Below are 26853 nucleotides of genomic sequence, written 5' to 3' on the forward strand. Positions count from 1 at the left end.
CAACACAGGGGCAATTACACAGCAATTCAAACACAAGATCAAAACCAAACTCCAGCCCCACATTCAAACTATTTCTGTGTTTTCCTCCAGCGAGCAGGTCTCTGGCACCAGACTGGATGATAACATTTAAAGAGCACCCATTTCTTGGCTCATCATCAAAACGTTTCAGCATCTCTAACATAAAAAGCTCCTCCAGCAGCTACCCTGCCTGGGGCAGGAGATGCCCTCCAGAAGTTTGGAGCTCTTTAGTTCCCAAGTAGGAGCTTATCTACTCTCCTTTATTCAACAAAATACTAATTTCCTCTTTAAATTACATGTGGTTTAGCGATGTCTTGAGCGTGTTTGCAATTGTATTCCTTTCGCTTGCTGGAAAAAATCCTAGAAAAGGAAAGCAGCAGAAGAATAGCAATAACTGAAGCACAGAATGAAACAAAGGCTCTGTTTAAGGGACAAGTTATTGAGGGGAGGAATAAAACCCCACTTTTAATTTAAACCTTTCCTGTAAGACCAAAATGTCCGGGAATGGGTTTCTGTCTGACAGCAACCTAGAAACTGCCCCAGATGTCCATTAACTTCTGAACTGAACACAAGCTGCCTATTGTATCCAAGACACAGACTGCAGGGCTGCCAAGCCTTTGGAAGGTTTTCATTAACTCTTATTTAAACAAGGGTTTGCATTTCTGAACGTAAAAATGCAGCTGGCCAGAAAACAAAAATTCTGTGCTTAAAAAAAAAAAAAAAAAAAAAGAGTAAGATTTTGAGATTCAGTTGAATTATCCCTGAGCATAAAAGTGGAACCTGTCCAAAATTATGTGAAACTACCAGAAGCAGCACCCACATGATGGCCAACAAGAGCCTACGACTGCCATGGCACATGGGAAAAGGGATGTGGGCTGAAGGAGAGATCTATGGCCAAGGTGACAGGAATGACTAGTGCCTTCTCAGTGACGTTTTTCCAGGTCCAGTTCCATTCCAGACCAGATAAATAAGCTTTTCTGGAAAAGATCTGTTTCTGCTCTGAGAGCAGACTGTTCCCATCCTGCATAGGAGAGGAGTCCCTATTAGAAGACACAGTGCCTAAAACATTTAAGTAGTGGAATTCCACACTAATAATTTGGCCTACCTAAGACCAGACCAGAGTGGACTAATGTTGCTATGTGTCCTGGGATTGAGTTCTTAAGTATTTGTTCTTTTTAATTTATTTTTATTTTCTCCCTAGTAGCTGACACAGTGCTTTGTCTCTCTCTTTTTTGTCATCTCTCTTTGCATTACAATTAAGTTATTATTATACTTTATTTCAATTATTAAACTATTCTTGTCTCAACCCATGGGATTTACCTGTTTTCCAAGTCTCTTCCCAGGCTACCAGGGAAGTGGAGGGGATGAGTGAGCAGCAGCTGGCTGGGGTTAAACCATGCATGATTCCATGTGCCGTGCTGCAGGGACTATACTATGAATTATTATTACTTTTAAATCCACGAATCCACAAGTTGCGTTTCTTACCAAGCTGGATCTGTTTTCACAGAGCTGGAAGTTCCACTTTATGGCTTTATAATCACCACACTCCCAGCACATATTCCAATATCCACTCCAACCCTAAACAACCCATTTTGAGTCAGAATATGACACAAAGGCTCAGTACAATCTCTCGTGACTAAGCCAACTTTGTTAATATTGCTAAATACCCTTCAATGCAGCAGTAAAATCACAGAACTCCACCCTGGAGAACAAACACAAGAAGCAATAGCTGGAGGGACACATCAGCCCTTGGCCTCTTGTCTTTAGGGCTCCTGCTTTAATCTGCCTTTCCACATTCTGAACTCCATCCTGGGAAGCAGAGCAAGCTGAAATGGTTCTTGTGTCCTGTTCAGGTTGAGGGTGAAAATACCCACCTTGGGCTGTCTGGGAGTGATGGTTTTCTTTGGATTTACTGTTAACAGAGGTCTCACACACTGATTTTGGGGAGCACCCCTGTCCCTTGGCTCCCGAGAGCTGCTCACCTTCCCCTGCACATCCCAGCTGTGCCCTTCAGTGAGAGCCCACAGCAAACCCTCTGCAGGCAGCTCAGTGACCCTGGGCTGTGCTGAACCATCCACAGGCACCTCTCAAGGGGAAGAACTCAGCAGCAAATGTTGGGAAACACAACTTTCTCCATGAAACTCATCCCAGGGAAACCGCAAGAGCCAGCATGTCCATCCCAGCCAGCATCACTGTCATCCTGCTTCCCCACAGGTAAGTCTAAAGAACAACAACCTGGGACCTGTTATTAATCCAGCCTCCCACCATGCTCTGTGGCTTCTTCTGACTGCCAAGCACAGCAGCATTCCCTTGCATGAAGGATGCTGGGATGCTGGAGGCTCTGCTGGTGAGACACAGCACTGCACGAATCACCAGCCCACCGTACTGAACTCCCTGGGAATACAATTTAATCCTCCAGTACTGAAACACAATGCCAACACCCACGGGAAGAGATTAGAGATGCTTGTTACAGCTTCCCAGCAGAGAAGGGGTCCCTTGGAGTCTAAAACTTACAAATTAGTGGGGTTTTCTGCTGATCAGTCAAGGATATCATTGGCAGGGTCCTTTGCACAGCTTTCACTCACACCCATCACTCCAGTCAGGCTCTGCATAAACACAATCTTTGCATTAAAGGCCATCTGGGCAGCAGGACTTGCATTTAAATTGCCAGTTTAAAATACATCGTCTTCATTTAAGGGGAAGTATTTGACAGGGGAAGCTCTGAGCAGCATTAAATCTGCTCTAATACTTAATACTTTTTATTATGCTTTCCCCTCTGGAAAAGAACATTGCTATTGAAAAAGCCATCCTTAAAACTGATAATGCCTTTAAAAGAAATACAAGTTCAGTGCCATGCATCTTGGGCTTGGCATCATCCCTTGCAGCTTTGAAAGAACAGGGGAAACAAACAGAAAACCTAAAGCTAGGCTGAGAAACAGGAACAGGGAAATTCCTGTCTGTCCCTTTCCCAAAATCCCCAGATGAGCCTGCTGAAAAGGACCAGCTGGGTTTCTGGTCTTGAGTTATTGTCTAAATCAACTCCTACTCCACTACAGAAGCTTAAAATAAAGCTGCCCCACATTGGCTTTACCCAGCATTAAAAATAATTGCTGATGCTGCAGTAATGCTCCTCAAACAGCAACAGAGAGCATCCAGACCCCTGGAGAAGTTACAGCACCTCTGCAGTGCCAAGCAGTTATCTCCCTTAAAGGGATACATTAATACATGCTGCTCTCTCAATTCCAGCTCCAAAAGGATGGGGAAAAGCACAGGAAACACAAATCCAACCTTTATCTGCTGGAAGGTGAAGGCCACTGGGCTCACGTCACTCACACCCTACCCAAGGCTAACACAAACCCTATCAGTGATTCACTGAGTCAGCTATCACTGCTTTGCATGTTATGTAAGATTAACAATCAAACTGGAAGGCTGGCCAGGAAGGTACACATCCAGAATGAAAGATAGGGAAGTGAATGGCTGAAAGCAACAATGCTTCCCTGTGGTACATAAACATGGGAATGGTTTCTCGTGGAGAACAGATCGTTAGTGGGGATTAAAATGCAAAGCAAACTCTTCCTGCCCTTCTTTTGCCCTTAGGTCTGGTCGATACTTTGCCAGGGAGTTTCACTTGCACAGCCTGGGGAAAAAAAAAGGAAAGGAAAGAAATAAAAAGGCTGTCTTTCTCTTGGCTCTACCCAAATGCCTCCTCCCAGGAATGAGGATGACTCTGCAGTGGTGCTCTGAGCAGCAACACTAAAAACTAGCAGGGCTCAGTCTTAGCTCCAGCACAGGCTTCACCTCAGCCTCTCCATGGCTCACCTCCCACTTCTACCTGTTGTCCATCTGCTCTGCTTGGTCCCTGATAATAAACTCTCTGGGACCAGCTCTAGTAACCATTTTAGAATATAAATGCCAGCAAGCACAGCTCCAGGAGGCTGCCAGCTTCCAATGGGCTTTTCAGAGCACCATCATCCATTTACATTTCCAGAGGAACAATGTCACCCTTCCAGAAGGAGTTGGATGCTTCATTAATCCCCAGTGGCTGCTGCACAACTCAGTTCCTTCTCATGATTACAGAACAACCTTTCCCCCACCTGGTAAGGGCAAGAGGTAACAACATTCTTCATTGCAGCAACACTGCACAGAAAAAAGGTGGGGTTGAGGAACAGAAGCATTTATAGCTCTTAATTTATAACCAGAAATTGTGTTTTTCTGTTTTACAAACCACACTGCCCCAGTTCTCTACATAAGTGAAGGACAATGTGCTGGATGCTCAACTTTCTTTCCCAGCAGTAAAAGGATCTTTAGTTGCTTATTTTCGGGGAATCAAACAGATTTGGCACAAAGCCAGAGCCTGTTTGAGTTAGTTTATGACTGTGGAGTAACCAGTCACAGGTTTTTGCTTGAGTTTCGTGATACAAATGGTACCAATCACACCATGCACTTGAGAACTGCAGGCTAGACATCAGTACTAGACAGTAATTTCCTTTTTTATACTGCTTTTAGTTTTTGAGTTTTAAGATTAGAAGTTCAGAGCTTCTTTGCTGTCAGGTAAAAAAATCAGACAAGATGAAAAAAGGCAGGTTCATATCCACCACAGCCACAGGAGCCCAGGCCATGGGGCTTTCAGAAAAACACCTTTAGCTTCAGGGAAGGAGACCACACTAAATATATGGATCTAAGACAACATACACCTAAAGTAAAAATAAAATCCATCTACTTCAGCTGTTTTAGTAACACTCAGTCCTTTTGCTTGGACAGAGGGACGTTTTTTGACTTGCAGAGGGGAAGGCACAGTACAACCATAGAGGTACAAATGATCAAGAATCAAAAGCAGGGTTGAGAGGAAAATGTAAAAAAGGCTCGTTCCTTCATAAGAAAGTTCTCAGCTATCTTTTAAAACTGACCTAAGCTATATACTGTGTAGAAAACTTCCTATTAATGGCATCATCAAAGGTTTTTCCTACGGCTTTGTGCAAGTGCAAATAGAGGAGTGAGGTGCCCTGCTGCAGACCAGTGGGATAATGGCTGTAGGGAGAATATCCTTGATTTGAGCTATCCCATTCCCTTTTATTTAAAGAAATTGGGTTGATTCAAGGATCATCATAAATGGAGCTCAATTAAGAAGAGACAGGAACAGCTCAAACAGCTGCAAGTGAGACAGCCTCACTGTAACTCCATTTTAAGCCAGCCCATCCAGTGAGGCTGCTGTATACTTCTAATAAAAGGGATTGTCACAAAAAAAAAATTGTGCCATCAGTGCTGCTCTGAGAGCAGCTGGAGGAGATTCTAGAATAAAAATCATTCAACTGGGGGAAAAAGGAGAGATTTTTTTCTTTTAATTGCATAAAAGTCAAATGCATTCTCAGAAAGTTCGAGAGAGAAAAAAGAAATTATTACTTCCGAAAGCAAATTACTTTTGACTTTTGGAACAACTCCCGTGAAACACTTTCTCTTCTCCATCTCTCTCCTTCATTCCTCATTCTGTTCTAATTCAGGGCACGTGAGATTACTGTAAATGACCTGAATTTCATTGCATTGACTTCACCTCTCCCGCTGCCACGTTAGAGATTAGTGCAGGGACAAGGTGCCAGCTCACAGACCCAGCACAGAATCAGGGCTGGTGGCTTTACAAAAGCCTGGCCACATTCCTGGGAAGATCTCTGGCTGCTTGCCACCTTCAGCTCTCCTCCAGCTCAGCCAAGGAACTTGCCACTGGATAATGGCCCATCACAGTCACGGTGGGATCAGGAGACAAATCGAGCATGAGCTTACTGGGAAAAAAATCAAAGATCTCATTTAATGGGTTTTTCAAAAGAATTTTTCTAGAATTAAATTTTAAACGCTAATAGTCTCCTCATTTTAATACATTACAAATTTGCACATGTTGAAAGGAAAGGATTATCTCTCCCGTGACACAGCAATTTGCCTACCAGGTAGGTGAGGCCCATCTCAGAACTCTTTATATCCCTAAGTACAGCCATTAAATTTTAGCTTCATTTTAAGGAGCTCCTCATGCCGCTCGGATTTAGTTCCAGTATCATTTCTTTTCAGGAGGCAAACTTTACAGCCCAGAATTCCCCAAATTCCAAAGTCCCAGACACCACAGCTAAACAGCCCAGGGAGGAACAGTTGTGTTGAAAGCTGAAGAGTTTCATTAATTGACACCATCACCAAAGGACTCACTTGGCGCTGGCAGCTTTCACTGGTATCAAGTTTTGCTCACAGCTCACAAATCCAGACTTTATCTTTCCCAAAGAGCATCAAATCCAGGCTATTTGACTACACAGTCCATGCCATTTACACACAGATGAATGGTGACAGGTCCTGGCTAATACTGCAAATCCAACACTAAATATTTATATTTATACTGCTCCTGACATTGAGAATCTGTGGCCCAAATCCATTAGCAACAGCTTCCATTCAGCTCATGTCAAGAATCTGAAAATCTCAGAGAATCTGAGCTTGAGTACTTAATTGCTTCTAAGTTCAGGATGCTGCCAACCCAGCTACCCTTTGAGAGAACATAAATTCATAGATCTGATGTCTGAAGGGACTGTAAAGTCACTTAGTGTGATCTCCCACCTGACATGAGAAAGAACACAGATACCTGATGCAGTTATTTGTGAAGAGATTTACAGGAGTGGGACTCAGCTGAAGTTGGACACAGTTAACAAAGATTATGTGGAGATCTGTATTGTGTTTAAATATCTATAAACACTGAACATTCTGTGTTTAGCACAGGGTGGCAGAAGGGGAAGCTAAAATATAAACAACAGCCAGTCTGGACCATACCACCCTACTGCAGGATCCTTCCTTGGCAGTGATCTCCTACCACCTTCTGCTTCACTCATCCTCTGCTGGAACAGACTCAGCTGAAAATATAATGGAATCATTAAAATTAGATGTTTTATTATTAATTTAGAGCCAAAGCACATAAGCTGTGGGGGGTTTAAATAAACTTGTACACACGTCACAAGTAGTACACTGTCATCTTTCTTGAAAGAAATACAAAGCCTTACTACAGCTATCCTGAGTCATCTTCAACTACAAAAACTAAGCATGATGCAGCAAAAGGGGAAGTTATGCAGAGGGGAAACTTGTGGCACTCTGAACCAGCAGAGCAGGAAAATGCATTTCCAGGGAGCAGCATGACTTTTAGCCCAATTTACCAAAATTTGACAGGATGACTCAAGGTGAAGGAATACCCACAAACCTAAAGGCTAAAAGGGTGTTTTGCTCAGGACTATCCCAAAGCCCAGACTGAGGTATTGTTTACTCTTGAGAGTTGCTGCAACTTCCTGCTGGATTACTCAAGAGCTGCTGGATGGAGAACGAGCCAGCACTCCACGTGGGATGGGGAAAAACAAGACATCTGTCAGGATACCAAGACAGAGAGTGAGCAAGGAGACCGAGCTGTCAGCTGAGCAGGATCAAAAGGAACTGAGAGGTTGTGTTCTCCCCTTTAAAATCACTTGTTCTCTCATTTCCCATTTATGCTGTTAAAAAACCCACACCACCCGAAACACAAGGTGCTGGTTAAGGCCACAGGCACTTTGCCTGTCTACAGACCAAGGTGTTTGTTTGCTCCTCATCCCAGCAGCACTGCTGAGCACCCAGAGTTTCCATCTCACAGCAGCCACTGTGCCAGTTCTTCCCCAGAGAGGCTGAGCTGCAGGAAGACAAGGTGTCTTTCCCCTGAACAGAATTTGGGTTTCCAAGTTTGTGCTCTTCAATCAGCAGGCCAAAACACTCCCCAGGAGATCACCCTGCTCACATTTTACTGCTGCAGAGGACACAACCAACAAAAAAAGGATAACAAAAAAAGAGAAAACACACTGGTATCTGCTTCTCAAAACAGAGATTGTGGGTCACGTTAATTGGCACACCTAGTTAGCACTCTTACTATCACACAGCAAATATGTGGCACAATAAATTGGAGGTAATTAGGGGCACTGCCTCGTGTGGGTATGTGCTATCACATCCATCTCCTCCCCAAAGGCATCCAGCATGGGAACACAGCTAGGAGACATTAACAGCTGAAGCAGACAGTAGGATTCCAAGTGTTCAGATGAAGAGATTGTTCACACTGCATTATGGAAACATAATATTCCAGTTGTTCCTCTTTTATATATAAATAACCTACATTTGTATTAGCAATTTGCTGGTTCCATGTTCTGCAGGTGAAGCAGTAGCTTGAAGCCAAAAGCTTTTATAGATTTCTAATGTGATCTACAGTGTTCCCTTTCATTTCTTATTTCTGAAATGGGTTGAACAGGAAATTATTTTGTCTCTGCAAAAAACCACAAAAAAATGCAACCAGCAAAATTCCCCCACTCTGAATCAGGGTGAGGAGTTGAAACCTTAACACTTTAAAAAAGCCAAAAAACCCCAAGATAAATCAATCATCTGTTAAAGCTGATATATTTCAATGTAAACATTTTCATTAGCCAATCCTGAACTATTTTGTTTTTATTCTGATCCCCTTCTAACAGAAAAGTATTGTAGCTGGTTTAAACTCCAAAACAAAGAACTGTTTAAATTGGAACAGCATGTTTCCTTTCACTCTAAACAGTCTTAAAACTGACACCAATATGACATTCAGCTTCCAAAAATGTCTAGATTTTCTTTGACAAAAAATGGGGAGTCTAAGTTCATCAGCTGTGAAAAACTGAACATTAGTACTGGTTCACATTTTATCAAGTTCTTGTTTTGAACCCTAAAGCTGGGCACCATTCATTAGTTTGGTGCACAGGCTGGAAATTGCCTTTCACCTCATTCTCCCTTCTTCAAATACAGCAGAAGAAACTCCAACTTTTGTGGGCAGATTTCAAATAGAAGCCTCTACCTATATTTTCTTATGGAACAACTTATTTGCACAGAAAATAATTTCAAGGTGGCTGTCATCTACCTGGTCATCACTCATAAAATCAGTGCACTGTGTACAGTCCTGCTAAGAGAAAATACTGCCAAAAATAGGGTGGTCACTGAGTTCAACCTGCTGGTCATGGAGTCACAGTGTTACATTTCACAGAGTTGTTGAGTGCCATTTTTTAAAACAATTAAACAGGTGGAAAGTTGTTCTGACTCCAAACAACTCTGGAAGAAGAAACAAAACAGGTCCACAGAGAGCACAGATACCCCAGAGAGCAGCACAGAGGGCACTGTGCTGGTGCTGGAGTGTAACAGCACAGCATAAAGTACAGAACGATGCACTTACTTCATATTTCAAACCAGGAAAACTGCCTGGATATTTGCATTAATGTCTCAATAAACTGCTGCAAGAGTTGTTGCACTACTAGCCTTCATTGGGAAGCTGAGATCTGCTTCTGGAGGCAGCCAACAGACCAGGGTCGATCTGTTTGTGCTTGTTCCTGCTCTAGAAGTGTTTATAGTAGAAATAATACACGAAAATACTTGTTTGAGCAAGCTTATCCGCCAACTGTTGTGGCAGAGAGAGTGCAGAGTGCTTGGAAATGAAATACAAACAAAGAAATATAACCAAGGGGCTTAGGAGCCAAACTCCTCTTTTAAATAGTAATGTTGGGACAGATATAGAAAGATAATTAGTTATCTGAGGATGGAACTCAGCATAAAGTGCTCGGAGCCAACTGCTTGTGCTGTCCTGTAGCAGCTTTCCAGCAGTGATGCAACTTCAGACATTCCTTTTCATTCCAGCTCCTCATTTGAAAAAAATCTCCCTTGAGCTAAAGCAGTGTAAATGAAAGTGACACACAAAACCTGATTCATCGGGGGCAGTTCCAGATTCACCCTGCATGCTCAATTCCCCACGGCTTCTCACGGCCCGAGTGTCTGCCTGCCCAGCAGAGAGGCAGAGAGCTTCTGCACCTTGGGGAAACCCAGGAACAGCACTTACACACTCTCACCATCAGAGCAGAGCACGGCAGCAATTTCCAAACTTTTGTGCTTACAAACCCAGAGCCCGCTGCAATCAGCCTTCCCCAGGGGCTGAGAGCCCCAAATGCTGACAGAAGTCACCGCAACCCTCCGAAACTGGTGACCACCTTGGCTGCCAAGGACCCATCCCTCTTTTAGCAGTAACAAAGAACCGAACGGGGAGCGCTTCGCCAGTCATGGGAGTGACTCCGAAGAGCAGAAACAGAAAGGAACAGAAGGGAACAGAAAGGACAGAAAGCGCTCAGCGCTGTGCGGTCCATGCAGACCACGCCGGGAGAGCTGCATCCCCCGTGGGATGCTCTGGGGTGGTCCTGGAGATGCTGAAGGGCCAACAGCACGGAGCGGCCCTTCAGCTCCAGGGCTCCAGGACAGCCCCGCCGAGCCCCGGGCAGCCGCAGCAGCGGGGAGAGCAGCACAGCCGGCAGGGAAGCTCCGGCGGAGCGAGCACGGCGCTGCCCCGGTCCTTCCGCGGGGCGGGGAGCGCAGGAGAAGCTTACCCAGAAGCGGGAGCCGCAGAAAGCCTCCATGGCCGCGGCAGGGCGCGGAGCTGCGGCGGACAGCGGGCGGACACGGGGCAGCGGGCGGATCGTGCCCCGCTGGGCGGGCGGCGGGCGGGGGCGACGGGCGGTGCGCCCTGTCCCACCCTCCCCGCGGGCGGCGGGAGGAGCCGCACCGCCCTGCCGCACCCCTCGGGCCGGGAGGGGCTGGACACGGGCTGGGGGCTGCTCTGGGCGGTGGCCGAGCGGGCTGCGATGGGGGGCTGCCCTTGCTGTGCTCCGCACACCGTGGGTGAGCTGCCGGGACAGCCACAGCCCTGCTGGTGGAAGGGAGGGCTTCGGTGGGACACACGTGTTAAGGAGAAGTTGTGGATGTCCCATCCCTGGATGTGTTCAAGGCCAGGTTGGATGGCGCCCTGAGCAACGTGGTGCGATGAGTGGCATCTCTGCCCATGGCAGGGGTCTGGATGATGCGATTTTAAGGTCCCTATTAACCCAAATCATTCTGTGGTTCAAGTGGAGGGTGTGCTCAGGGGTGGTCACCCAGGTGGCTGTGCAGAGCTGGGGCACCCACTGAGTTTGGGCTGACCGTGTCTGTCCATCCAGACCACTCAGGCTCATGCTGAGTGGAGCTCCTCTCATCCTGAAGAGGCTTCTTGTCTGCCCTGCACAGCAGTGTGGAGCGTGATTGCCCCAGGTGAGCATCATATCGCCTCTCCATCCGTTTCCAGCCCCTCTCTTGATGCTGATTGCTTCTGCTGTAGACCCATGGCTAAACCCGTGGCACACATCCGTTCTCAAAAGCCTTCAGTCAATAAATTTCCATGATTATATGTAACTAATAGGTTTTATAGTGTAGCACCTTGGACACAATCTGGATTTCACCTCCCCGAGATGTAGAAACACTGTTTGCTTTCCTCTTTATTAGGACTTCTGCAGTATTACTGACCTCCCAACACGTGCTGTTTGTTCACCCACTTGCTGCAGCATCTGATTCAATTAACATCATCTCACGCAAAGCAGCCCTGCTTCAATATTTTAAGGGGTTGAGTTTCTCTCCTTGCTGTAAGGTGAGGAGCCCTCAGGGAGAAGGGTGTGGTCAGAAATGTTCACTGGAACGAAAAGGAGAAGAATAGAATCATAAATCAGAGAATCATAGAAACATAAATCAGCGAATCACAGAATGATTTGGGTTGGAAAGGACCTTAAAGCTCATCTAGTTCCAAACTCCTGCCATGGGCAGGAATTCCACCCCCTTGATCAGGTTACTCAGGGCCCCTTGATTTGAACACTTCCAGGGATTGCCATCCACAACTTCTCTGGGCAACTTCAGTGCCTCAGAGAAGGGCAGTGCTGCTGTGTCCCAAAAATATGTCATCCCTGAATAAAAAATATTCTGCTAATCTTTTGTGGAGACGCTGGGATTGTTTCCCACCCAAAGAACTATCAGAGGAAGCCGTGAGCATTGCTAAGAACATGCTTTAGACATTTACTAGAACCTGGCTAAAGGTGTGCTGTTCTCATTAGTGTGGGAAGATAAGCTCTTGCCCAAGATAAGGCTCTCAGGTGATTGCCTACAAGGTCTGAACTGTCAGACTGAGCCAGACTAATCAACACAATGCCATTGCAAGCCTCTGGAGGAAACCCCAGAGAAGCCCTAGCCAACTGGGTGAACGAGATCTCCTAAGGACACAGTGGGTTGGGTGGCTTTGCAAGTCTTACAGCGAAACTTCTGTTCCGTGGAATTGCACTGCAATAAAAGTTCTAAGAAAACTTAGTAATAGGTGGGAGTTACCCCTTTATGGCTCTTAAAACCTCCTCTCCTGCAACAACCTGTGAGAGCAGCTGCTCCGAGAGAAGTGTAGAGAATTTGATGTCTCCTGACACACAGACATGCTCCGCTGGGTTTCTTGCACCAAGGAGCAGGATTTGGTGCAGTTTGAGAATGTGCCCAAAATTCAGACCAGCTCTGACATTATGAGATGTCACAGGTACAGAGGCACCTCACAAACAGCTGCTGTGGGCTGTGTGTACAGGAGGGGAGAGGTTTATTTTATCAATGTGTGCTGCACACTCCAATTGACATGTGGATTAATTCCCAATTAAAGTATTGACTTTGGTGGTTCTATTGAACCTCAGTTTTTTTCCACCATATCCACAGAGGAAAGTCCTGAATTAGGGTATTTCCCTTGGTCTCACAAGACTCTAAAGTAAGGAGCCCTAAATAATTCTATTTGTTTCAAGTTCCTAATTAATCATGTGCAACTTCTGCTGTCAGTAGCAGTTCGTGCCATTAAAGAGGGATGGTAGTGATCAGTGGGTGCCAGCTGGGGTGTCAGCTTCCCCTGCACCCCTCCTGAGCTCGAGGAGAGCCACTGGGCAGCCTGGACCTCACAGCAGACACTGTGACTTGCACTGGCTTTATGCTCTAATTACTGACTTCCATGTGGTGTCTGGCAAAGCAGACAAGCAGAGAGGGAAAAATCAAAGGCAGGAATTAAGGAAATATTAACTTCTCAGACAGACAAGATGGAGGGGAAGCTTAAAAGGTCCTGGGAAGGGCCATGGTAAAGGATTCTGCTGAAACTGGTGCAAAGCAGAGCCTGGAGCACTATCTTAGGCAGCTCACTTTGGTCCTGCTTCCTTTTAATGATGGGAATGGAGATGGAGGTACCTAGAACATGTCATTAATCCTGTGATGTTTCCCCAAAAGCAGGCTGGCTCTGCAGGAAAACGAAATGGCACCTTTGGTGCAAATGTCAGGGAGTCACAAACTCACCTTCTCTCACTGGACGTTTATCCTTCATTCCGGGGAGTGGCAAGATCTGATCTGGATCCGTTCAGCAATAATGTATTCAAATCTTCTTTTTCACGCCAGCTGCACAGCGAGGGACTTTTCACCTGCTAACACCTCGAGCAGGTCAAGCCAGAGCAATCAGGAAGCACCTCCAGGCACACCCGGGCTGTGCAGCACAGCCTGGATATCAGCTGGAGCCTCTGACTGGGGCAGGACAGGAAGGGAACGTGAGGGAGAAGCTGTTTGTGTAAGCATAGTGCCAGCTATGAGGCAGGCTGCTTTCCACATCACACCTCATGCTAATTCCCAGGGCATTAGCAGCAGGATGGAGTGTGGCTGGCTGCTGAGGAGATCTGGATAAAGAAGCACATTCAGAGCTGAGGGTTGGGGATGTCTTGGGCATGTGCAGCTCTGGAAGGCGCAGTTTTGTGGTTAGTTGACTATAAATATCACCTTCACTCTCTGCTTGGAACAGCAGAGGCTCAGCTTCCTTTCCAAGACCCACAGAGGTGTCACATTTTACAGATGGTAAGAAGAAGAGCCTGCCAAAGAGGGTGCATTTACAGCAAGGCCCTATACATTTACTTCATAAAAAAGGGGGAGACACCTTGTTTTAACACACATAAGATGGGAATTTGTAACAAACTCTGCTTCAAGTTAGCGCCGAATGAGTAGCAGCAGACTTGGGCTTTCTTCTCACTGCTGTGGCAAATGTGTGCATCTCCCTTCTTGCAGGAAAGAATTTAGTTTCCTCATTTCTGGAATGTGCAGTGAGAAGTTTAGAAGTCCCACGATGAAACAGATGAGGGAGCAGGCTGAGAATTTGCAGGCCCAGTTTTTACTCACTGCTTTTGGGCACATTTCAGCTCCATGGCTTTGTAGGGAAGGAGTGGAAGGTAAGATTCCCTGACTGGAAGAACAGAGGTGGCAGTTCCCTGAGAAGCCAGCACGGGGGGGTTGGGAGCACCATGAATATGGCCTGGAGCTGCACTGTAAGGATGTTCAGGGTGAGGTGGGGTCCACTTAGTGCATCCAGTCTCTGTGAAAGGAGAAAATGGTGTTTGTGTGACTCCTCCAGGACACCGTGTGTAATACCAGCCTCCCCCGTTCCAGGAGTGCTCCTGCACTTCACACGGAGAGCAGTGAGCAGGAGAAGGATCCAGACATGCTGAGAGCTGCCGAGATCACCCCAAAGTCATCCTAGAGCTGCTCCAGCTGCAAGCAGCTGAACTCTAAATGCACTGGGTGTCTCTGTCACCTGCTGGATAATCCCTCAGGTGCCTGCAGAGGCTGGCAGAAGCCATGGCAGGTGTAACACACCCTGGCTCATGGGTGGCTTGGCTGCAGGTGGAGCTCAGGCTGATGGACAAACAGCCACAGACAAGCAGCACTTGACCTTCTGGAGCTAAGCCCTAAAATATCCCTCCCTGCCCATCACACAATTGGCAGGAGAAGGCTTATCCTCTCCCCCTGCCAACTCTCCCACCCAACCAACCCCTCCTACTTTTAATGGGCTGAAGCTGTTGGGGATTTCAGCACAAAACGGGCACAAAGTGATTGCATGAATGCAAACACCTGGTCCTGCTTTGTCTGAACAAACATGGGGTTGTCACCAGCCCTGAGCTGGTGGCACATGGCAGAGCAGCTCTGTGCTGCCTTTGCAGGTGTCAGCACAGCACATGCTGCCCACTTCAGTGTGTATTCTTTGGAGAATGACTCATGCTCACTTCTTCCTGGTTTCCCCCAAAACAGCTGGATTCTGCTTTCTGTTTCCACAAAATAACTGTTAGCTCAGTAAGTAATTAAGTGGTTTAACCATCCTTTCCATTTCCCAGCTGGAGCTGCAGGGGTCTTTGGCTGCATTATTTAGAGCATTAAATAGATATGGAAAGATAATCTATTCAGGACCTCTGAAAGCTTGCCAATGATAGCATCCAGGGACCCAAACAATAATGGAAAACGCCAGAGGATGCTGCAGGATTATAATAGTGAGTTGTAAACACAACTAAAGCATCGAATACAACATGTAAAAACCAACTTAAAGTCCAATCACCCTCAAAGGTGAAAATGCCAGGCTTTCTCTGCTGACCACACCAAAGCAAACAGGACCAGCAGGTTTCAGGGACCTCAGGTGCAGCCTGAGCTCACAAATCTCCCAGCGGAACTTCCCACTTCGCGGCATTGCCATCTAGTGACAGGCGTTCAGCCTTCCTCTCCTCCTCTCATTACTGGGATTTTTATAAATTCAGTGGTTGAAAATCCGCTAGAAGTAGAAACTGCTTGGCCAAGAAGGTCAAATCTGGCTTGTGTGAGCAATAGTGGGACCAGCAGGGCAGTGACCTGAGCACTGGTGAGGCCACACCTTGAATCCTGGGGTCAGTTTTGGGGTCTTCACTGCATGAAAGACATTGGGGTGCTGGAGGATGTCCAGAGAAGGAAAATGGAGCTGGGGAAGGGTCTGGAGCACCAGGAGTGGCTGAAGGAGCTGGGGGGCTCAGCCTGGAGAAAAGGAGACTCAGGAGGGACATTTTCACTCTCCACAGCTCCCTGACAGGAGGGAGGATCCAGGCGGGGACCAGTCTCTTCTCCAGCTAACAAGAAATAGAACAAGAAAAAATGGCCTCAAGTAGTGCCAGGGAGGTTTAGATTGGACCTTAAGTAAGATATTTTCACTGAAAAGGTGCTCAGAGACTGGAATTGGGAAAGTGGTGGAGTCACCATTCCTGGAGCCATCTGAAAGACACGCAGATATGGCACTTGGGGACACGGTTTAGTGGTGGCGGGTCAGGTCAGTGATGTTAGAGAGCTTTTCCAACCTGACCAGTTCTGTGATTCCCACCACAGACACACCAATCCCGCGCTGTTTCTCGGGACAAACCACCTGGCAGGCAGCACAACGCCCTGCTGAGCCTTCTCCCCGGGAATGGGGGGCTCAGAGCCCGGCAAGGGGGGTAGCTCGCCAGACCCCTCGCCCCACGCCCACTAGGTGGGAGCAGAACTCCGCGCTCGGGGCGGCTCGGGATGCGCTGTGCCCGGGGGACACCGCCGACATCACACCCTGTCCACCTCCAGCCAGCGGGGCTTGGCCCCCAAAACCTCCCTGGCCTTAACCCTTTAATCTGCAGGATCCTCACTCCTGTCAGCGTGAGTGCTGGGAGTGATAAAGGGAGCCAGGCACATCTCTATATTGCTTTTTCCTACCTTGTTTCGGGGGGTTCTAGTGCAGGTCGCACCTATGATGTGTTTCTGCGTCTCGGTTTGTCACTCTGGAACACCTGAAATACAGAAGGTACAAACAGGCCTTTCCTATTTATCATCTCGAAGGGCTTAGCAGAGCTCTGGCTGAGGGATGTTGAGCACACAATGGGACACTGCTCTCCTGGAGGGAGCAGGACCCATGTTCACCCGTCTGAACAAAGAAATAAATTAAATTCGAGCTGCTGCTTCCCTAGGCATGGCTTCCTTTCCATAGAAAGCAGCCTGGTTCCATGTGGCATCCCAGTTTCTCCACAAAGGGATAACAAAGTGCCGTGCCCAAGCTCAGGAAATTGAGCACATCCACAAGCAGCAGCCTGGGTTGGAGCCTTTGAAAAACCACAGCAAAACTCAGCAGGAGAGCTTCATCCAGGAATACACAAAGCAGAGCAGAGAAACAAGCCCTTTGCCAAGCTCCTCTGAAACCCAGGGTTGGAAAGGGAGTGATTTGCTGTTGCCCATGAGGAGCTGAACTCTGAGAGCAGAGAGGTGTGAAGTGCTCCAGGACTGTGAGGTTCTCAGCTTCCTTGGCTCAGCCCAGCTGCCTTAATGCCCTGAGGATCCTGAAGCCTGGGAGGGGTGGGGAGGCATTCCAGTGGTTCCAGCCTGGTGGGGTTGGCCCCACAGCCTGGATCACAGAGCTCACCTGGAGCCCTGCTCTGGGTGCATTTGCAGGGGATTTTAAACAGATCCACATTTCCCCTCTGTTTAAGGACTAGCGCCCTTCCTGCTGTTTCTGCTAAGAGATGACTTTATCAAATCATCCTCCAGACAACAGAACTGCTCTGGTTGTCAATTTAGGGTTCCTTCTGCTGCAGAGCAATCAGCTCATTGCAGGCAGTGAGGAGCAGGGCTGCAGAGTGCCCAATGCCTTGTTCCTCCCTCCAGTGGCTTTTCCCCAGGGGAGAGAAGATTTCATGCCAGGAGCTACACAGGTCATCCACTAAAAACCCTGAAGAGCCTTTTAACAAAGTGCTGTAGTGACAGAACAAAAGGGGAATGGCTTCAAACAGAAGGAGGGCAGGTTTGGGTTAGACAGTAGGGAGAAATCCTTCCCTGTGAGGGTGGGGAGGCCCTGGCACAGGTTGCTCAGAGAAGCTGTAGCTGCTCCTGGATCCCTGGCAGTGTCCAAGGCCAGGCTGGACAGGGCTTGGAGCAACCTGGGATAGTGGAAGGTGTCCCTGCCCATGGCAGGGAAATGGAATGAAATGAGCTTTAAGGTCCCTCCCAACCCAAACCGTTCTATGATTCTGTGAAATGTTTCTGGTGGCACCTAAGCAGCCCCTGGGCTCTGAGCCCCTGCTGCCCTTCAGCCCCCAGGCAGTGCTATCCCCACCAGCTCTGCTTTGCAGGGAGCTAAATGACAGCAGGAGACGCTGCTGGACTTCAGGCTGGAAACCCCAAAGATGTGAATGAGTGGAAAAGTCCAGCATCTTCCTCTTCACAGACAGATCAGATCTGCCCCTTCTCCTCCATCCTTTCCTCCTTTACTGCAGCTCTCTCTGTTGCAGTCCTGACATCCTCAGCCTCATGCAGAGCTGTTCCTGCAGAAGGATCCACAGGGACACAGCCCATGGTCCTGCTGGTCACTCTGCACACCCTGGGCAGTGTCCAGGGCCAGATCTGCTCGTGGTCACACCAAATTGCTCCACAAAGGGCCAGCGTTTCCCAATCTTCCTCCCAGCCTCCCAGCCGCTGCTGCTATCTGATTCCTCCTCCAACTGTTTGCAATTAAAACACGACCAAAGGCTTGACCGCTCAGGGTGATACAGATTATCATCAGCAACAGCAACAAAAAAAGGGAAACACACAGTTGTTTTTCTTTTCAAAAGCTTTTAATAGGACACATTTGTTTTTGTCATTTGTAAAGATTTACACTCGTTTTTTGTCTTCTTTTTTTTTTCTTTTTTTTTTTAAAAAGGAACATTTTAATCCAATTTTCCCCATGAGTACCACCTTTTGTTGCCCTGACCAAAAGACCTCGTTTTGGCCTATATACCTGATACAGTATAACAATATATTAACTATTAAATACAAAGTTCTATCATATATACTAGGTTGTTACGGACATTGCAATGGTACTGTGCCTACTCTAGTCACCTCGTGTAATAGTGTACATGGGTTATTATAGCCAAAGGGGCAGAAAAGGGGAGACTGGGGCATAGCCTAATTTACAGTGCTAATGCTTTTGTTTTCTTTTTTTTTTCTTGTTTTTTTTTTTCTCCTTGAACACACCTAGTGCTGAGTGCAATCCACAGAAGTCAAAAACAGTGTTTTCTTTGCCCTCCTCTAAAATATCTACAGTACAAACCTGTAACCGAGTTATGAAAAATCACTTCTATGTGCGAGGGGCTGCAAGAATGGAATTTACATTTTTCCAGACACGTCTGCAATCTCCTTTTCCCCCACTGTGTCAAGACTGGCAATAACAAAACATCCTCCTCCCACCTGCATACAGTAAATCCACAGTATAAAGTGCTGGTGTGCTTGAATGAGCTGGAGAGCCATGCGACTACTTCACCATGGACAGGGGCTGAGCTCTGGGGGAGGTGTTTTTTTGTGGGTACAGTTCTAGGACAGTAATAGCACTGCAATATCGTGCGACTTGAGCTTAGCTGCTGCCTCCTGAACACGACCTGGATGCTCTGCAGGGTGTAACACAGCAGGCTTGGCTCCAGGTTTAGGAAAAGAAACTCGTAGATAATAAGAGCTGCTTCTGTTGCCAAGATGCTACGCAGACTTTTAACAATTTCTCTATAGATTTCTACAAAAATATAAAAAATTCTATCAACATAACCATTCTACAGAATTCCTGTGGATTTTGTACACTCGGTTTAAAAAAGTCAAATTCTATAAAACCCCCCCGAAGGTATTTAAAATGGTTTGAGTATTATTGCACGCGCTGCAGTACATTTGTATTTGACTTTCAAAAGGGCATCTAGAAAAAACTTATCTGGTTTAGAAAACAACCTATTTTACATGGATTTCTTTTCCTGAATGCATCACCATAGAGTACCTTTTATTGGCTGCTCTTTACGGAATATTCACGTATGATGTAAACTTTTTGTTACTTCCACAAACCTTGTCAGTGGGCAAAACCCCAAGCGTGAAAATAGAAGAGCCTTTAGGCTTTCTGTTACATTTGGGGTTGAGCATTTGGATTAACTTCACATCACTGTTTTGTGCCATGATTTCTAGCTAGAATGTTCAGTGGGTTTTTTGTAAGGAAGGATCTGTAGAGTAGTGTCATTCCAACTATGTGAACACAATCCTAATCATTAAGGAGCTAGAGATGGCAATTTTAGTGGCCTAGCTAGTTTCCCAAATTATTTAGCACATGTGAAAGGAAAAGCTAGGGCTCATTATGAGTGTAAAACCAAAAAAGGGATTATTTCTCAGGCTTAATGCACTGTAATTTTATTATTTCCTTAAATATGATCTGGGGGAAGAGCTGATGAAAGGTTTGTTTGAAATCATTGCTTTAGACAGGCTTAACTCTGGATTTGGGCTGGCATATCAAAGAGAGTGGGCTCTGTATGGGCCCGTGGTGAAGAGGGGAAAAATGTCCCAGACAAGAATTAATCTAACTGCAGTAAATAGTACAGAATGTTAATCCTCCTACTTCAAATACACCGATTGCCTGACTTCCTGCTGAAAGCCCTTACGTTTCTCCAGGACATGGAAATCAATAGGGATTGTTTATGGAGTAAAGGTCCTTGAGTGAAAATAAAGGGGCTTAGGACCTCACATAGGCTGTGGGGTACAAACAGCACCTTCTCCTCATGTGTGCACTCCAAACTAATGCAGATACACGTGGTGGAAACAGCCTAATCTCTGAATGGATAAAAGGCTGTGCATCAGCATGTTGTAGTGATTTGAAAAGATCTCAAGAAGTTACAAACTCCCGACTGACAGAATTAGCACAAATCCTCCTCCTGCCTGTGCTGGTTCAGAGGCACGATCCACGGACGTGGCTTCAAACCTGTGACTATTGGCACACTTCAAAGCATGCCTGCAGTCTAATTTAGTCTCCATCTTAATGGGATTTTATGGAAGTGGAGTGGAGTTAATGCCTGATTTCCATCAGTCATGTGAGGAGGGGGATGTGTCGAACAGAGCCAACCTCTTGTGGTTTTCGGGCTGTGCTGTCCTGTTTTACAGATTGCTTTTGGCAGAGGGCGTTAGCACAGGAGTAAACAGGTAATTTCTGAGATGACTGATGCTATAAAGTAAGGACATGAATTCTGGGTTTATCCGCTTTGTATCATCATGTTGCTGCTTAAGGCTATTGATAGATTGGAAATAAAACTGCAGTTAGGGTCATGGAAATTAACTCTAGCAGTGATAGCGAAATACCTGGCAGTTTTTCTGAAAATCAGCAGTCATTTCAGTACCTGCAGATTTCCTTCCATGTAACCTGTAAAATAACTCACAGAAGGGCATGGATTCTGTAGAACTTGAGCATACAATTTTAATTTTCAATAATTACTTCAATATGATCAACCTCCAGGCATTTTAGGCAAGAGCTTAGCTTTAGGCGTGTGCTTAAGCCCAGTGCTGTGCCATGTCTGCCCCGAATTCACCCACTGTGAGTCCTAAATGTGACCTCATCTCCTTTCCACAGAGCAGAGAGGAGGAGCTCTGCTGCAAACAGAGGGATGATGGAGGTGTGAAACTCAGCAAAATAAACAGTCCATCCTGGAGACACTGGAAAAACATCTCAGAAGTGACCACAGGCCTTTGCTGCCTGTTTCCTAGGCACGTATGAAAATGAACCATTGATGTGATTAACAGTGGATGATCTATAACATCCTCTCAATATTCAATATATTCAATATATCTCGTACTGTCAAATGGCTCTGCCTTCACCATCCTCAGACATCTGTCAGCATGTTGGACCTTCCTGGGTCTGAGCACTTGCTTTCACACCCTGGATGTCAATTTTATGCAAGATTGGAATACTCTGTTTAAAAATTGCCACTGTGTTTCTCTACTATGCAAACAATAGTTTTCCCAGAATGTCATTGAAGTCCGAGGGGAAAAATAAATTACATTAAATAATCCTTATTCACTGCTGACTGTGGGATACATTTCCTCTGTAATGCACTAATTGGCTACATTTTGTGCTTTGCAAAACAAAATGAAACCCAAACAAAACAAAACAAAAAAAAAAAAAAGAGAAGGGATTAAATATATATTTTTTTAGGTTAAAATATTCATAAAAACCAACTTTATCTCAGAAATATTCTGAGATACATAAAATAGAAGAAAATTAAATGAGTCTTTAGTCACAAAATGTACTACATCCCGCAATACTAGATTCAATTAATTTAATAAAATATAATATACATATAGATTCTGCACATTGTATTGCTTTTACCTAAGCAGAACATATGCTTAAGTAAGCGTGATATAGGTTAACCACTCTTTTAACCAGCTGGTTCTTTAATCTTTCTTTGGAAATTTTTTACCCAGTGCCATTGTGGAGTACAGAGTTTTTATAATTTTTTTTTTCCCTATTACATGAAAGGAAGAAAACATTTGGCACCAACAGAAAAGTAACTCAGGGGTCCATTTCCGTTTGATCAAAGGAAAAGCTAGGAAGTGTCAACAAGTCTTTCTTTGGGGTGGGAGATGTTGACATACTGTCTGGAAGCAGCGAATCCCCTATATCCATCGAATCCTTGGACTCACAGGACGGAGCACGCCGCCTCAAGCAAACGTCTCCACTGGCAGGTGAGATGCTGTGAGGTCCCCTAGGTCCCAAACTCTGCCCGTCAGGTGGATCTATAGATATACAGGGAGGGCTCAGTTTTTTCTTCTGCCGCGTTCCTTGCAAGCCTTCCATTTCACTGACCACCTGACTTATGAAGCCAGAGGAGCTGGACGTGGAATGGTGCTGAGGGCTGTTTTCCATGGAACAAATCTCTATTGAATGTCTCCTTTGATCGTCCAACCACGAGGGTGGCTTTTTTAGCAGACCCTGGGTGTCTACACTGTGGTATTTCTTCAGGTCCTTCAGCGTCACGTTGCCGGCATTGCCCACGTTCCTCTTAGGAGTGAGACCCTCTGAACAGGCACTCGAGGCTGTGCAAGTTTCTGAAGTGAAAGGCTCCGAGGAGCTGTTTATTTCAGATACTTCTTGGTCCATTGAATCTCCAGGGGTCTCCTGATACGAGTCTGCACAAGCACAGGATGCTGGTGCCTGCTTTGAAATATTATACTGATTGTGGGAATGCTGCTGCGTGTGGACGCTCGCCCGACTCCAGGCAGCCAACTCATTCGCTTCTGAGGGCGTCAGAGCCACTGGTGACTCCTCCTTGGGCACAGTGGGGACATTTGGGTCAGAGAGTTCACTCACCTCGGTGTGGAGATTCTCCTTGCTATCCAGAGAGTCGTTCCTTATCGCCATCTGTATCGGAGCGCAGAGGGGTTGGGGAGGAGAGGAGTTGCCAGGTGAGAAAGACAGACCAAACAAAGGTTAGTACAGGCAAGGCACAGAACTTACAGGGCACTCAGCTCTGCTGAGATCCCTCAGCACAGACCCACTGACTCCTAGAATGACCTGAGTTGTGGGTTCTCCCACTTCCCATCACCAGGGATCTGTGGGTTTGTCCCTGTGTGACAGCCCTCCACCCTTCTCAATGGCTGACCTTCAGCTTTCTCCTCTGAGGATGGAGGGCTGCAAAACCACAATGCCCCCACCCAAAATTATATGTGTTCTCGTTTTGCAAAATGTGAGAGTCTGCAGCAAAGCCCTCGAGAATTTCAGCAGCCCAGGTGTGAGCAGGAGAGGGAGGATGTGCAGGTGAGGCTGTGCATTCCCTTCTCTAGCTCAGGTGGTGCTGAGGACCTGGAACAGGATCCCCAGAGACAGCAACACCAGAGCAACCCCGCTCTGTGCCAGCCTCAAGGCGACAGCCTGTCCCTGGCTGTGGTCCCCAGGCTGGAGCCACCACTCTGCACCATCCTGTGGTGAAACGCTGGAATCCAAAGCTGGACTAATAATAATCTGTAATTATTTCAATTCATTCTGATGCTGAAGTTCAGGCTTCCTAAGGCACATTTTGCCTTGGCTGTCTGGAGCCTTACGCAGCATCAGTGCCTGCTGGCAGAGGGAACCTCGGGCATGTTTTGAAGGCTTTGCCTTTTCACTGCACTGCGCTCCTTGTCAAAAGGCTTTATAAATCAGCCACGTTAACTGGCCTTAAAGGCAGAGTCTCCGTTTGAGAGGACTCTTAAATGATCTTAAAGATAAAAATCTTCACAGGGAAATCTGGAGGAAACGCATACAGCTGGTCCCAGTCCTTTAGAAAAGTGTAAGGAGATGAAATGATGAAATTCCTCATGCTAAGGAATACTTTTGTGACAAATCACCCCGAAATGATCATACGCTTTATATAAATATTGTCCCGCAAGGATCGTTTGAGCCAAATGATCTCTATTCAGCAAAGCTCTCGTCAGCTGCAGTGTGTCCATGTGTGCACAGAAGCACCAGAGTCTATTGCTGCATCTGCACATCGCGCTCCCTTTGTCAACGGGGACAGCTCAGAGAATGTTTAATATGGCAAACAATTTCATCCAGTGCTGGTGAATCCTTTCTAGTTAAAATTTCACAGCAAAACACTGGCAACTAATCAGTCAGGAGTGAAGTTATTCTGGTCTCCTCAGCACCAGTAGTTTTAGTGAGTGTTTGGGAGAAGAAATCATGTTCATATCCTGAAAAGAGACACAGACCACACAGAAGTCGAATTCAGAAGCAAAAAGTAATTCTTATCATTACTTTTGCTTGCACACCAACCTGTGTTGCACACCACGACAGTATTAGTCACCACCAGCTCTTTCTTTGCCTATGATACAGGCATCTGTGGTTGTTGTGAGCAGTAACTGTACAAATGTTTTACTGGTTTGTTTGAAAATAAAAGGACCCTCTGCCATCCCAGTGGGGTGTACACCTGTAGCAGCCACAGCTTGGTGTGGGCTACACCTTGGATACACAGTCCTGGAACTACAAAATCAATATAGGTTTAATTTCAGGTAGAATTCCTCTGGTGAAAAGTGCCATGCACTGCCGAGGAGCGCAGTCCTCAGCAGGAATGTTCTCCCAAAGCATCCGATCCACTCATCTTCCTCTGCGAGTGCATCGCTAATTGTCAAACATCCCGCAGTCTAAACTGGACGTTACTGTGGGGGCTGTGCTCGCTCTCCAGCACTCTGGAGGGAAAGGGAGGTTAAACACACAGGTTTTAGTGCTCAGGGAAAGTGCAAGGACCAGGTATGTGGTGGACAAGGTTTATCTGTTACGGATTTGGGAGAGGAAAAGGCACGAGCGGGAAGGGAAGGAAAGGAAAAGAAAAGAAAAAGAAAAAACAAATCAGAATCGCATGCAGTATTTGTAATGATAAGGAGAAATGGGTGCTGAAAACCAAACTGCTTTGCCAGTTTGGGCTCTTTGATGTGCTAGTGAGAAATTAGTGGTAGCAATAAAAAGGAGCCAAGCATAGAGCACCTGAGCAAGCAGAAGTGCTGGGGCTGTAAAGGGAATTTGGCCTCTTAAAGGACCAAGATTCCCAGTGTCTGGCCATCAAGACTGCAATTAACAGTAACAGCAATATCACCAGGAAAAACCTCACTGCTCCCATTAGCCAGACTGGGAGCTCCTTGTGGCTCAGGAGTTTGCCCAAGGCAGCCAACCTTCCTGGGTTTGCCCATGGACTGATCTGCTCACTGCCACAAGGCTCTTTGCTCTCTGAACTGCCACTCCAAGAGCATTTTCAAGTCACTGCATGATCAGGGAGAGGGAGGGAGGGCAATAAATTGACTTAAACATATGAAAAGGTCTAGAGAAAGAAGCCATCAAAGATATGAACAAAATTAGACTGGAGAAGATGGCTAACATGGTAATTTATTCCAGCTAGATCGGTTCAAAAGGATGGGTCTGTTATTCATTAGAAAGCAAGAGAGAGTGGTTATGAACTGGAATCATGACATCAATTAGTTTCCCCATTAGTGGTGATTGGGGTAGCTGGCCAGCCCCGTGCAAACGAATACATGCAAGGAATTTCTTATGTCAATTTAGCATTACAGACTAATGTAATTGTTAACCTTGGTACTTCACATCCATTTTTAGAGCTTAATGAATCAACTGTCTAATTTGTCAATGTTGATTAAAAGATGAAAGAAATAAGAATACTTTTATAGGGGGAAGAAATTGCTTTTGAAAAAATAGAACCGATCCCCTTTGTGTATGTAAAATCAGGCATGGAACTACTGAAGAAAGCAGAGTTTTTGAATCAGACGTGCTTCTGGTCCTGGTCCAGCTGCACAATCATTGAAATATGCTTAAAAATGTGAGAGTGAAGCACAAGTTTCAGTATTTTGCTAAAAAAAGATAAGTCTAAACTTATGCTTCCAATCAACCAGACTGGAATCTTTGATTAGATCTCTTAGATCTTTGATTGAATCAGGATTTAAATCAATGCCAGGCAAAAACCAGAGATAAAACCAGTTGCAAAACAAAATGTGTTCTGCTTTGCATATAGTCAAACTTTTTAAAAGCTCACAGCTGATGGAAAAAGATTTTAATTTTCAATTCTCACTCTAACACCAGTATGCTTCCCATGATGGCTTTGCATAAGAGATAACAAATTTCCATGAAACACTTCTCCTCTTTTGGGAAACCAGAGGAGTCAGAGAAGGGGTGGCCTGGGATGGAGCCTGCAATCCCTGTGTCCTTTCAAGCACCGAAAAATCACAGCAGTTAAGAATTAGTTCCTCAACCCCAACGAGCCCCTGGGGAGCATTTGGCTGCATTTATGAAGAGGATTGAAAAAAATAAAGTGCTAACAATGTGGAGAACATTTAGGCATGTTGCCAAAGGACATGATACTCATCACGCACATTCTTTGGAGACTCCTGGATGGCTTTCAGATCAAAAACCATCAACCTTTTTGTTATTTCTGCAGGAGAATTACAGTTCTCCGGAGGTTTCTCTGCGAATCCCTCCTTGAATTTAAAGCGCAGTTAACCAGGAAATGCATCAATATAAAAGCTCAGCAGGTTTGTGATCATAACTCTGCTTACCTGTCTGCGGAGCAGCCTTTCAGCAGAAGGAGAGTGAGCCTGCTGGGAGACCTGGGGTTTGCTGTCCCCCACCAAACGGTCGTGAGCTCTTATGTGGTGGAAATGGTCCTTTGGGATTTGCAGGAGAGAGCTGGTGTCTGCTGGCTGCGACTGCACCGACGCCTTGGAACCTTGGGAGGGGGAGAAGAGGCAGAAAAATGGGACATGTTCACCCAGAGGTTGTGTCCTAACCTCGGTGACCTCCCAGGGAAAACTGCTCTGCTGCACCTTGGATCTGACACGCAC

The 26853-nt window shown here is 46.1% G+C and overlaps 2 protein-coding genes across 20 annotated transcripts in view; both read right to left on the minus strand.

Annotated features, from left to right (window-relative positions):
* ABCC3 (ATP binding cassette subfamily C member 3) overlaps positions 1-10547 on the minus strand; it is a 45961-nt gene extending 35414 nt beyond the window's left edge. For both annotated transcript variants that reach the window (XR_014855591.1, XM_085077647.1), the window contains exon 1: positions 10434-10547. Coding sequence is in view for 1 of the 2 variants with exons in the window: in XM_085077647.1 (XP_084933773.1) it covers positions 10434-10463 (30 nt within the window). In the remaining variant the exon portion in view is untranslated. The remainder of the gene's footprint in view (positions 1-10433) is intronic.
* Positions 10548-21801: 11254 nt separating this feature from the next.
* CACNA1G (calcium voltage-gated channel subunit alpha1 G) overlaps positions 21802-26853 on the minus strand; it is a 140763-nt gene continuing 135711 nt past the window's right edge. For 16 of the 18 annotated variants that reach the window (XM_085077673.1, XM_085077672.1, XM_085077663.1 and 13 more), the window contains 2 exons: positions 26569-26738; positions 21802-22897 (listed from right to left, as the gene is read on the minus strand). In XM_085077673.1, coding sequence (XP_084933799.1) covers positions 22049-22897; positions 26569-26738 — 1019 coding nt within the window. In that variant the 3' untranslated portion in view covers positions 21802-22048. The remainder of the gene's footprint in view (positions 22898-26568; positions 26739-26853) is intronic. The other 2 variants (XM_085077670.1, XM_085077669.1) reach the window with 2 other exon arrangements.

Source organism: Lichenostomus cassidix, chromosome 18 (assembly GCF_008360975.1).
Source record: "Lichenostomus cassidix isolate B80296 chromosome 18, HeHo_3.0, whole genome shotgun sequence".
NCBI classification, from domain to species: Eukaryota; Metazoa; Chordata; class Aves; order Passeriformes; family Meliphagidae; genus Lichenostomus; species Lichenostomus cassidix.